Source organism: Micrasema longulum, unplaced genomic scaffold (assembly GCF_059751315.1).
Source record: "Micrasema longulum isolate JH-2025_06_02 unplaced genomic scaffold, ASM5975131v1 h1tg000011l, whole genome shotgun sequence".
Classification (NCBI taxonomy): Eukaryota; Metazoa; Arthropoda; class Insecta; order Trichoptera; family Brachycentridae; genus Micrasema; species Micrasema longulum.
The window spans coordinates 453,064-466,720 of record NW_028277219.1 but is presented as its reverse complement, the minus strand read 5'-3'; the positions used below and the strand labels follow the sequence as shown (position 1 = coordinate 466,720).

General features: G+C 32.4%; 1 protein-coding gene and 1 non-coding gene across 2 annotated transcripts in view; one reads left to right on the top strand and one right to left on the bottom strand.

Annotated features, from left to right (window-relative positions):
• LOC148285705 (uncharacterized) overlaps positions 1-13,657 on the bottom strand; it is a 60,804-nt gene that overhangs the window by 6,513 nt on the left and 40,634 nt on the right. Inside the window, exons 3-6 of the mRNA XM_088233910.1 lie at positions 9,291-9,393; positions 3,391-3,522; positions 2,648-2,891; positions 1,432-1,677 (exon numbers count right to left, since the gene is read on the bottom strand). Coding sequence (XP_088090036.1) covers positions 1,432-1,677; positions 2,648-2,891; positions 3,391-3,522; positions 9,291-9,393 — 725 coding nt within the window. The remainder of the gene's footprint in view (positions 1-1,431; positions 1,678-2,647; positions 2,892-3,390; positions 3,523-9,290; positions 9,394-13,657) is intronic.
• TRNAT-UGU (transfer RNA threonine (anticodon UGU)) lies at positions 3,234-3,306 on the top strand. The gene has a single exon. It is a non-coding gene; the product is annotated as a tRNA-Thr (tRNA).

The window sequence follows — 13,657 nt, the reverse complement described above, 5'->3', positions numbered from 1 at the left end:
TTCCGAAAAAAATTTAGCACTGAGGATGCAATTTATAAGTTAACAAAGGAAATATACTCTGCAATAGATAATAAAAATAAATGTTTGGTTATTTTCCTTGACCTTAAAAAAGCCTTTGATACCGTAAACATAAAAAATTAACAAATAAATTAAAAAACATCGGTATAAAAAATAAATGTCATAAATTATTAAGTAGTTACCTCTTTAATAGGACTCAAAATACAAAAATAGAAAATAAAATTAGCTCGCAAACAGAACAAAAGCATGGTGTTCCACAAAGGACAATTCTGGGTTCACTATTATTTCTTATATATATACACATTAACTATGTGATCTTATAGTAGAAGGAGAAATATTGTCATATTCTGATGACATTGCTATTATTGTTTATAATAAAACATGGAATTCAACCTTTAATGACGCTACAAAAAGTATTATGATAGTTAATAACTGTCTTGAAACAAATTTACTAAGTTTAAATTAAAAATAAAAAAAACATGTATTTGCCTTTTCAAATTTCAAATAAAAGTAGCCCTTCACAGAATTTGTCAATAAAAATCCATGATTTAAAATGTAATGTTGATATTTGTAATAAGTGCTATAAAATAAGTCAGGGGAAAGCTATAAATATTTGGGTATATCCATAGATTATAGACTAAAATGGGAAAAACATATAGTTAAACTAACAGATAAACTCAGATATTTATCTTATGTTTTCCAGAGACTGAAAAATATCTTAACCAAAGAAAAATTATAAATTGTATATTACGCTTTAATTCAGTCTTCGATAACATATGGTATAATAGCGTGGGGAGGAGTCTTGGATGCGGATAGTCGCTCAATAGAAATTACACAGAAAAATATGATTAAAATAATTTACAAAAAACATAGACTATTTCCTAGTAATAAATTATACGTAGAGAGTGGACTTCTTAGTTTTAGAAAATTTTATATATTTCAGTGCATAAAATATGCTTACTTGAATAGAGAATTGTTTAGTAATAATTCAAATCGTATTACGTATTAGTAATATATCCGATAGTATACTGTCAGTTCTAGGATGCAGAACTAAGTTCACACAGAGGCATTCCTGACATGTTGGTCAAAGATCCTTCAATTTTCTAACCAAGGAACTACAAAACATCAAATCACCGGTACATTTTAAAGTAGGTTTGAGGTCTTGGATCAGCATGGAAGGAACAGATAGACACATTCTTTAAAAATTTAAAATAATTGCATTCTGCAAATAAATCATGTTTTCGTAATATCAGCAAATGTTAATTTAGTTTTTCTTTTCTTTTTTTTTATTGGTACAATTATCTAAAACAAATACACTACAATCAACGATAATATAATGTAATGAAAAGGTGCATGCTATTAAAGTTAAAATTCTTTCCTAAAAATATATTTCATGATTTGATAATGCCTTACCGGACACATCTTACATGGCTCTCATCCACCGACAAGGCTTGACGCTGGAGCATGGCGGGGTTGAGCAGCGTTGGTCGTGGCCTCCTGGGGGCTTCCCGCCTGTGGGGGGCCCGGGTCGGAGGGCCGCCCATCTCGGGGACTGAGCCGCTGCGCAGCAAGCACGGCCGTGGGGGGCCCTTGGGGGACAGGCTGCTAGCCATGGGAGCCCGAGGGCTGCTCCATTGCGGGGGGCGATGCTCCACAGACCTACAAATTTTCAAAATTTTACTTTTTTTAAAACTAAAAGTAATTGCATTTGTTTAACATATTAGAAAAGAGATGGAGATCATTTTAGAGGAACAAATATGGAAGTCTATTTACCGGGTTTCTGAACTGTCATTGGCTGGTTTAAGTGACCACTTTACATACTGTGTTCATTTATCATTCATCAGTTTGGTAATGTCCTAATAAGGCGACACGCATCACATATATTTAAAAAAAAATTGCATTAAATCCAATAAAAGTGCTTTATATTGCATACTTTACCAAATTCATCATTCTGTTAAAGAGCTGACACCTTCATTGATGTAGGTGATGAGATTCATTTGATTAAACTATTTCACTTACCCGGCAAAAACTATTTTCCAATTTTCGTACATCTTCTTGGACCAGATAGTTAAATAATTTTTTTTCGAGTTTGACCAAATGCCTGTAGACATAAGTATTGAAACGTAAGAAATACGATCGAAATATGCTGCATTTTACCAGTTTACCCATGCAATGCCCTACTCACCACTGGATGGGGAAAGATGAATGATCATGATAAAAATTTAAATAAAAGAATTAGTGTCCAAATAAAAAATATATTAAGGATGATTTAAATTAATTTCAATATGTTTATATCGACAGGATTCTGGTTAAGCAATCCATCTTCAGGACACATCTCAGACATATTAAAAAGTTTTGTGTTAAAAGTGTTAAAATCATGTCAAAATATAACAAAGTAAATTTTATGGGATTATTTTAGATTTAAAACTTATTCTGAAATACCTACATATTATAATCATATGTATTTTAAGATTCGTGTGTGTATAAATGCATATATATATATATGGGTAGGTACCTAAACAGGAATCTAACAGGAATAAAAGTATCTAGCAAGGACTTAAACCAAATTTAAAAAATATAAGAATTTATTAAATATTTTGTCATGTTATTGTGTAGGTATTATTATTACCCTAAATTTTTAGAAAACTGCATAAAAGACGCTGTGAGTGCTCTTCTGTCACTGCCCGTTGGAGAAGATTTAAAAACTCCAAGATGATGTTCCCAGCGTCCTGTTTGGGAGCCCGCCGACCTGCGCGCCGCAGCGGCCACTTGCCGAACCTTTCCCTGAGGCATTTTAAACCGTGCGGGAACTACTTTGGCGGCCGAGTCACGCGCTTCAAATGTCATTACGCATGCGGCTACGACGATAAATCCTGCAAAAATGGTATCACATTATATTTGTTAAATACTAAATAACGAAATAATAAAAACTGTCATCAGTCACTTGATTACATCAACATTTTTGGGTTTTCATGACATTATATTTCCATTATTACAATATTTTAAATATACAACATAAAACGATGCTTTATCTCGGCGCTAGATGCCGCTGGATGCCGCATATTTTTTTTACATAAAAAAACAGAAATCAATGTTATTGCGGTGATAATATTTTATTAGCATAATAATTATTAAAATTTCATGAAAATCGATAACATTTTGGTGATAAAATACTTTTGTGAAGCGGTAAGACAATTTTGACAGTTCTCCCGCCAGCCTCCATAGCTCAGGGGTTAGAGCACTGGTCTTGTAAACCAGGGGTCGAGAGTTCAAATCTCTCTGGGGGCAGATGCGAGAATCTACGGATTCATTTTTTATGAGCAGGACAGGTCAAGAAATTTTTATAATTAAAATAATTCGATGGTTACTCACCTCCAACGCCCATTACTATAGGTCCCGCGTATGAGAGGTTGTTTAGATGAAAGCCTCTCGATTCATTTTTTACCCGAACCGTGTGATTTCCTCTTATTTCTTGCCCTACTGACAATTGGTCAGCATAGTACCCTAAAAACAAATATCATATATTATTTTATAATTTTTAACATGACTTGCAATGCAATAGACAGCCAATCTGAAATTGGATGCGAAAGTTCCGTGGTTTTTTTCTATTTTTAAAAATTTGTTTGTAGACTATCAACTAACTTTAAAAAACATTTAGCGTGCGTCGTATTATCATCGCTATGATTTTTCAAAGTTTTGTAATTTTGAAAAAGTGTAGGTACCGCCCGTGACGTCACATGTTTAAGTAGGTGAGTTTTCGAGAAATTCAGAAGTAGCCTGGACCTGTCAAAACACACTAAACGTTGAAAAACATCGCTAGCCGGAAACCAGAAATCTATCACAACACATAACAACGCAATGATTGATTGGTTATTTTTCACATGAACCTTTGACGTTTTAAAGTAGTTCATTTGTATTTAAACCATTTTCATGATCTTTTCATACATTTTAGAGAAATTTCCCTCCATATTATATGCTTTAATTTTAACCGCTTGGGCGTGGGAGAAAACTTTTTTGTAATCAATTTCGCATAGCCCTGAACTTCCTTATTGCCAGATTGATTGTATTTATTTATTTATATATCTTGTAGTTTCTATTTTTACTTGGAAGAATCTAAATCGAACATCGCCAACTAATACAATAATTGAATATCCTTTTACGGAGGTTTGTATGCGGTTGAAACTAGGTTAGCTAAGATAAGGTAGATTCTACTTTGGCGGATAAAAGATAGATAAAGTTTTGGATGGTTCTCGAAGTTGAGAGTGCCTCGTACCGCGTAGAAATGAAAATGTCACGATCTAGAAAACTCGACTACTGGCAGTACTGGCGAGTTTTCAAAGAGAAATGTGCAAAACTTTTAAAATTTCGAGTTTCGAGCAATGATGCCTATGTAAAATAACGCCAAGAGAGAAAATGAGGAAGTTGAGTGGATTTTAATTATTATTATTTGTTAATAGACTGTCGAACTAAGCCAATAAATAAAAAAAATATGTTTATCTTATTATTAGCGCGATTAAGTTTTTCAATGAGGAAGTTCAGTGTCTTTTTTATATTTTTTTATTTGTTAATAGAATATTTAACTTAGCCAAAATGTTTATTTTTTTATTTTATCTGTCGTATTATCAGCGCTATGATTTTTAAAGTTTTGTATTTCTGAAATAACTCCGCGTGTGACGTCAGACGATGTTCTATGACAGTTCTTCCGATTGGTTCGTTTACGGTGACCAAACCGGATGTCCTTCAAAGCTCTCATATCATTGGATGGTTCATATGAACCAGTGACGTCATTCAAAGTAGTGAGTTTTTATTAAAATATATATTTTTTGTTTCGTACATTTTTAAGAAATTTTACTGTATTATTTAATGCTCTAATTTTTACCGCGCGCAAGAAAACATTTTTTGTATATAATTTCCCGTAGGGTTGAAGTTCCTCATTCCTCCGCCTGTGACGTTACAAGTTCTCTATGGTGAGGTCTATTCATTTGTGAATTGGCTCCCCGTATTCCGGAAATCTATTACAACACTCTTTAAGAAGTAGATTATTTTTATTATTTTTTTCATACATTTTAGAGAAACTTCACAGTACATATAAATGCCTTAATTTTTAGCATGCGTAAGAATACATTTGTTATATCCGATTTCCCGTAGCACTGAACTTCCCAGTTGTAGTTAACACATGTGGATAAAATTACCTAAACTTTATGAAATTGAAAAATAAACCAACAATATTTTGAGTTTGTCCAAATTTTTGTAGACAAGGACTGGATTCAACTCCCTGGGGAGCTGTTAACATATTACCACAGAGCTGAAGAACATTTTAGATTAGGTAATATAGAAGTCTAGGCATCTACAGGGCTTATGACCTGTCATTGGCTGTATATATTGTTATCTCTTATATTTAGTTCCAACAAAGAAAAAAAATGGTATTGTAATTAACACGAAAAATTACTTATGCATTACGCATGCATATTGTTGTATCTCATATTTTAGAAAGTATAATATTGTATGAAGATACGATATTTTTTGCGGGGCGAAAGAGTAAACCGGAAGCGGCGTACGTGTCAATTACGATTGTGTTCTCTCGACTATACGGACACCCTCCGCGTGCATTGTTTTTTTTATTTTTAAATAGATTTTTCTGCATATTTTTTTCCAAAATGAATCCCGCTTATGCTTAGAATTATGGGGATATGGCGTGATGGTAGTAGTACAGAATAATAACGTATATTATCGTTAGTGCATTTTACGACTACATACATCGTTTGTGAGTATCAAATAATTATCTTATGTTACACACGATAATTTTAAAAAAAATCACGATGTAAAATGTAGTACGTCATTCATTCATATTTTACTTTACGTCTTTTACGAAACATAATATCGAATGTCATTCATACGATGTTTTAGTAGTTTCCGAAGTATTATATAATATTGTATGTGCATTTTTACAGAAAACCGCAAAACATTATTAGTTCTTTGTAAGGTTATATGAAAAAAAAAAAAAAAAACTCATATTTTTTTATTCGGTCCAGGTATATTTAAATTTGGATTGGACAAAAATATTTTCGATGTGACGATATTATACGTAGAGGGTCTCGATATAATCTAATCAAAATGTAAACCAAAAATAGATTAAAAAATCTCCAAGCTAAGATATTTCGATTTTCGTAGAATATTTTATTAAAGTATTCTGCTGTGAAGAGGAATTCTCAGGAGTAAAAACTTTTACAAAAGAAGATAATCCGTAAAGACAGACGCAGAAACCCACTTGTTTGAATATTTATAAGAAGTTTGCGTTTGGAGAACTTTGAGTATTTCAGTGTCTTGCCGACGACAATATTAACTTTTTCAGTAAAAAGAATACCTATATATCTTTCAGAAGTAATGTCCTTTCATGTGTTTATACAGTATGTATTTATTTTGTCAGTAGAAATGAAATTTTGAACCTGAGAAAGGGAATACATTATTTTTAACTTCAGCGTAATAAGTACAGAACATGTCACCAAAGTTTGGGTTAAGCAGAGAGGATAGAACGTCATATAAATCTATCTTTGCATACATTCCTCGTTTCTTCTACGTTCATACATCTTCTCGTGCACGAGCGCTGATTATTCCGACTTTTGATATATCTATCTTGAAGAACTTTTGAATTTTTTTGTACTTATCATCCTATAATCTCTCCGTCTTCCTCGTTTTCTGCATCATCAACAGTCGCATCGAAAATCTTTTGAGCCGTTCATTCACCGTCCTTTTGCTCTACATGTTCAAACCAACGCAGTAGTCCTTTCTTCATTTTGTCGATAATGCTTATCTCAGTCTTACATGATATACTAATCTTGACATTTGTGCACCTATCGTACATAGTTTTACTATACATTCGCCCGAGAGATTGCATTAAAAGAGCATTCAGTCTACTTTCATCCTTGTTTTTCAAATTCCTTCGCTTCCATGCATAAGGATCGGTACCCGAACCCCATTGTGAACTGGTAATTTCGCCTTTTGCGACAAAAACTTATTTGCTATAGTTGATTTTAGTGCACCTTTCATTCTGTTCTCGCCACTCACTCTCTTTTTAATTTCATTTTCAGTTTTTCTACTCCTAGTAAACATACTTTCCAGATACACAAATCTTCCACCTGATTCAGAATACCTCCGTTTACAATGATCTCACATTCAGTCATATTTTCATCCCTTTAAAAAATCATCACTTTTGGTTTATCAACATTCATTAGCAAATTGCACTTTTTGCATACATCGTAGAGTGTTGTTACCAAGAATTACAGGTTTTCTTTGTTACTAGCAAGAAAGGAATGCTATAAAAATAATACAAGATAATTAAAACATTCTGCAGAAGTGTATATTATAGTCTACAGCGGTTTGTAGTTCATTCAAAAATATGATTAAATGGATTTAACGGAGTTAAACAGAAGAAATAAAGAAACAAAGGATTTGAAGTTATTAATTTACTATGTTTGCTAATTGATAGAGTTCCATATCAAAATTTGGTAAAGCATTTAAAATAAAATACTTTTATTGGATTTAATTCTACTTTTATTTTTAAAAATTATACAAGAGTGTATAATGTGACCCGCTTCGTCTTGTTGGGATATTATCAAACTCAATTATTTTCGATACCCTACCAAATTTTGATTTGAAGTTACTTACAATTTCGGTTTTTTGAACACACAAAAATGCAGTGGTTTCACAAGTCAAACAAATAATAGTATGACGTAGATTTAAATGCTGGCGGAGGCAGAGAAGGGTGAGTAACGTGTTGCGTGCCCTTATTTATACATATATCACGTCAGGGTCACCACTGTTAGATTCAGATCGTGGGAGATGGAGCTCCTACCCCAGTTGGAGATTGAAAAAAGATACGGGGTTGACGTTTGATGCGTCTTTATTTCATGTTGAATAAGGTACGACACTTTGTTGTGAAGCGCGAGAGTAACGGCGATGAGGAGTTGAAGCGACTGGGCTGACTTTTTGGGCTGACTAGGCGTTACCATCCCCTGGAGTCTCCACGTTCTTTTTACTTCATGTTTCCATGGCGTAAATGTAGTGGAGGACGTTTTTCTTATGTAGACAGACGTTTTATGTGCAATACTTTGTAAAGTTAGTCTTGTAGAATATAATGTATTGTATTCAATATAAAATGATGACTTGCTTCATCGGTCATTGCTCGATATCTCTGGTGATGTCATCGATCAATAAACTATGATCCCCTCATGTTAATTGGGCACTGTAGGCGTAGACAACAACGCGTTCTCGTCGTTCTCTCACTCTGGTGACCATATATACAAGTTGAAAAAAGGTTATTATTTTTTGCACCACAGCAGGCCGGAGGGTCCAATTACAATGGTTAGCCGGGTATCAAACCCGAAACCCTCTGTGCGTGAGGCAAGGGTCTTAGTCATTGCACTACAGGGACCGCCAGAGTAAAATCAGAAAAATAACAATATAGAGATATCGTGAGTATACAAGGAAAGCTGGCCAAGACAGAATTCTTGTTTGTTTGCAAATCAAGATTGAAATTTTTAGAGTCACAAACTTATTGTATTGCTATATAATACACTTTTTATTTTAAGTTTATTTTGTTTTACATATATAAAGGATAACCAGTGAAATGCATTAGTAGAGGTGTTTTAATTTTGTCAATATTTCTTGTAGCAGAAGTTCATACATAGATTAACTTGATAAATATACATTTTTTTAGAAAACTTGAGATAAAAGTATGATATGCTTCAATGTCCCCCCATTTCCCATCTGAGACATTGTTTAAATTAATTTATGAAAGTATTTGACATTAGATTTTTTTTTTAAAAGAGTCATTGACACATTTCTGGTCATGCGGCTACAAGAGTAGATCCCAGCAGAATGCTTGAATGAGGTTTTCCTGTAATTTAAATTATTTTATCCCAAAAATATGTACGACTTTTGCTCGAAGAAATTTCACGTTTGTAGCCCCAAGAGTATTTAATGTCCTGATTTTATTTAGTTATGTACGTGCTTCCACTTTCCATTATGTTGTATCCCAATTTAACACAGGGCTCTTGGCCTCATAGAGTTGAGGGTACTTTTTTTTGTCATATGTGTATTTGTATGAATAAATATTTACAAAAATGTTTTTTTTCTGTAAAAGATAACCTCCAGCGTTAAACCTTAGTGAAAAAATCTCAAAATAGCAAAACATTTGCTTCACAAGTTTTCCTTGTACGCTCATTATATATATATTATAGTATTTAGAAAAATCATGCAAACTTGTGACGTACCAATAGTAGCCATTGCAGCACCCAACAGCATGAGAAGCAAACCCAGGGAGAGAGCTCTGCAGGCGTGCCACAAGCAGCGTGACGTCACCTTCCCTCTGACCACCTTCACAAAACAACAAATCTTTTGAAATTTCGTTTATTGTTCTAAACACGTTCATTTTATTTTTTTGCTTAGGATTCAGAATGTTTCAGCTACCTAACCGACATATCAAGCCTTTGCTCCCTGACGATGACGGTACAAATTTGGCCATGGCCCCGATGTCTAGATAGTTCACTTTTAAAAATGAGTTGATCAGTTAGTAAAAATTGGTGATCACGTCCGCTAGAAAACGGCACCACTTTTTAAGGAAACCATAGCACTAGGCAATTATACATATGTCTAAATAGACCGACTGAAATAAGTAAAAAGCCACTTTAAAACGCCCAAAATTAAACGTTTTTTTGTTAAACCTTACGAGTTTATTAAAAAAGACATAAATTAAAATTGAAAATCAGGTTGTGGTCCCGTGGCTAGTGTCTCGGACTCACGGCTCAAAGGTTCGTTGTTCGAATCCCACTCTACCCCAACTTGATTCTTATTTTAAAATAGTGAGTTATTTACTACTCATTTAAATGGTCGTCAAAATTGAACATTTGGGAAAATCATAAGAACGTCAATATTTCTTTAAAAAAAAATAATAATAAGAATATGAAAATAATAATATGAAAACAAAATTAAAAATTAATTTTTTCAAGCGTTTTTTTGGTTGGTTTTTTGGTATGTTAGACATATAAAACTTGAAGATTGGTGTACCAATGCGTTATGGGAACTTTAACTTATTAAATATAGAAATTACAAAAATATAAATATGAAAGATTTTAGAACCGCCAACTGAAGTCAACAAAAATCAGTCTAGTTTTTATTTTTTATGTTAGGCAAGAGCAATGCAATAACTATTTCAATGGACAACAATCTAATATCTCTAACTGTGTTAATTTTCCACTGATTTTTTGACTGAAACCGAAACCGCTGCCGAAACTGGCCGAAATCGAAACCGAAACTTCGGTTGGTCACCACTAGGCCACGTATTTGGATAGTTACGTACTTCTGAATAGACTGGTTAATTTTCTGCTCTTAGAGAACAACATTAAGAAACAAAATAGGCATAAGGAGAGTGCAAAATTTATTTGGTAGTTTGAAGACCATTTCAATAAGTTAGCCGCTAAGTTTTGTGAAAATATAGTTTTAACTTTAGTTATTAGCTTTGAAATTCTCCATTACAATAATTAATTTAATGATTTTGATAGAATTATAAACATAATTATCAATGAAACTTCTTGAAAAAGTAAAACTAAACCAAGAAGTTTCATTGATAATTTTATCATAATCATTAACTATGGAGTTTTATCAAGAAATATCAACAAAAAACATCAATAAATTAATTTAACGTAAATAATTTTGTAACATAAATTTTATAAAATTTTTCAGGACCATACCGCGAGAAACTTCGGAGGAACATTTTTTATGATGTGCTTTACAAAACATTCCAATGATTTTTTTGAAAACTGCATTTTTTTATAAAAAAAGAAATAATTTTGAATGTATTAATTAATAATTTGACCAACGAAACAATACGCACCTGACGCGGACTTCGGAAGCGGTTGGGTAGGAAAGGAGTAGGGGTTTGTAGAAGGGATGCTAGTTCGAGGCAAAAAGGATTTCCTCCGTTTTAAAATTGTAATACAAAAAGTGGATTTTCGAAAAAAATTATTCGGTTTAAAAAAAAAAAACAATCAGAAATGTTTTTCTGAAGTTTCGCGGTATGGCCCTAAAACATCGTGGATAGGTTACAGAGTTTTTAAACGTCCTATGTAGGTATAATGTTTCAAAACAGTGGGTGATTTGATATTTTTATTTTAATGTATTGTATTCTCATGTGCAAATATATATAATGTCAAGTGTCTTCCGCACGGGTTACACCAGTGAGATTATATTATTTTTCTTGTTTAATATTTTATAAAAAGTAAATATGAATAAAATAAATACATAAAAAATAAAGTATTCAGAAAAGTGTTTTATAAGAATAATTTTTAATTAATGACATGACAATTTTTCAAATCCCATTATAGAAACGTATTTTATGATTCTATTTGTAATAGTTAAATACATTAAATATCTGGGAATAATTATTGACAAAATCTACGATGAGAGGTTCAGCTCTAATCGCTGGTTTTCAGATTAAGAAAGCTGTGTCACGTCTTCTGCTCACTTAGGAACATCTTGGACATTGGCACTCTCAGAACTGTGTATTTTGCTCTTTTCCAGTCAGTGGCAACCTATGGTATAGTGCGCTGGGGAGGTTGCACTGCGTCTATGATGAACCTCTTAATAAACGTACAAAAATTAATACTAAGAGTTATGCTGCGATGTCCTCCCACTTTCCCGACTGAGACATTGATCAAATTAATGAAGGTACTGGACATGAAACAGATTTTTTTTTAATAGTCATTGACACATTTCTGGTCATGCGGTTACAAGAGTAGATCCCAGCAGAATGCTCGTACGAGGTTTTCCTGTAATTTGAATGAATTAATTCCAAAAACACGTACGATGTTTGCTTAGTGGAATTTCCCTTTTGTGGCCATTTTCATAAATAGTGTACAAGCCTGGATTTTGTCTAAGGGAAAAGACCATTGCAGGAGAATGCAGCGAGATATTACATATATTTATATACTGTTAAGTGTGTTGTCCAGATGCCCTTTGAAATATATGTACATTTATGTAATAATATTTAATTTGAATTTTTGTTTTTATTAAGTTATGTACGTGCTTTCAATTTCCATTATGTTGTATCCCAACTCAACACAGGGCCCTTGGCCTCATAGAGTTTGGGATTCGTTATTATTATATTTTTTTGTAATATGTGTGTATTTGTATAAATGAATAAATGAAATAAAAAAAAGTTATCGTGAAAAATTCCTGGGAAATCTTAAAATTGGTAAGCTGTAACTTAAACGTAATTTTTAAAATAAAGTCATATATTTTGAAAATTAGATGCCTAAGGGTTATTCCGTAAAGCACGCTTATTTCAAGTCTTTGAAATCTTTTATACATATTCACGAAAGGAAATTTCACTCACTAAAAAATCAGAAATACTCGTATGCCAAAGAGATATTTTTCTTGAAAAAATGAGAAAAAGGCAAATCACACGCCGGATACGCTATTTGTCATAAAGCAGAGTGTCATAATAGTATAGGTTTTTCTGAGTTTTTGATATGACTCGTATTTATTCTATGACTAAAAGGACTTTCTTGAGACGTTTAACTTTGACATTTTAGTTTCCATGGAAACCGCTGGGGCTGATTTTAATGCTTAAGAAAATATTCTCCGGATATTAAATATATTTATTTTGCCTTCCTTTCTAGAAGGACGAATTGAATCAAGAGTATAGTGAAGCAGAGCAAGGCTGTTAAAACCTATTAAATTAAAATTGGGTAAGTAAATCGGCTTTTTAACAAAACACAGTAAATGTTTTAACCCTTATCTTAGCAGAACGAAAAAATATTTTTTTATACATTTGATAGCTGAAAAGGCTTCAGAACCCAAAAAAAAATATTTATTTTTTGGTTTTTGTTTTTCAAAATTTATTATGAATTAAGATATTGAAGTTATGAATGAAAAATATGTTAAAGCAGTTTTAGCTAAATGCTGTTTTACCCGTGTTTTAGTTTATGGGAAAAAAATAAATCACACGTGTCGTATAAGATGTATTGCCAAAAAAGGGGCAAATGCTTATTTTTTAAATTGGCATGTGTCATGTTTTTTCCTGCTTTAGATTCTGAAAATACATAAAAGTTTTCTAAAAATCATAATATAATGATGTAAAAGGGCCTACTAAATACTTAAATTAATACGAGGTCACTAGTCTAATATTTGTGTCATGTAGTATTTTGTGTTTGTGAAGGTATGGAATGAAGAGTGAAGGGAGGGTGGAGGGTTAAAATGTGATAATTTGTAATTTTGAAATAAGACAGGAGTGGCCTATAGAAAATATTGTTAACTTGATTATTTCTTATATTTTTGCAATCATTTATAGCTTTCTTAATTTCTAAGATTTCCAAGTTGCCTAATTTTGTTTCTCTCGTGTTATATATTTGAAAAAATGTTGCAAAACTTTTTGAACTCAAGTGTTTGTGGTTTATCTGGCTCTTAGGGATGTAAATATATACATTTTCGAAATGCATTATAAAAAACTAGGAGATTGCGCGTTATAAAATAAAAAAGTAATCGTTTTTTTTAAATTTAAAACTCCGTGAATAATATTACTTTTATTCTGATTGGAATACAAATATTTTTCTGCGATTGATTTGAGTTTCAATGCGGTACC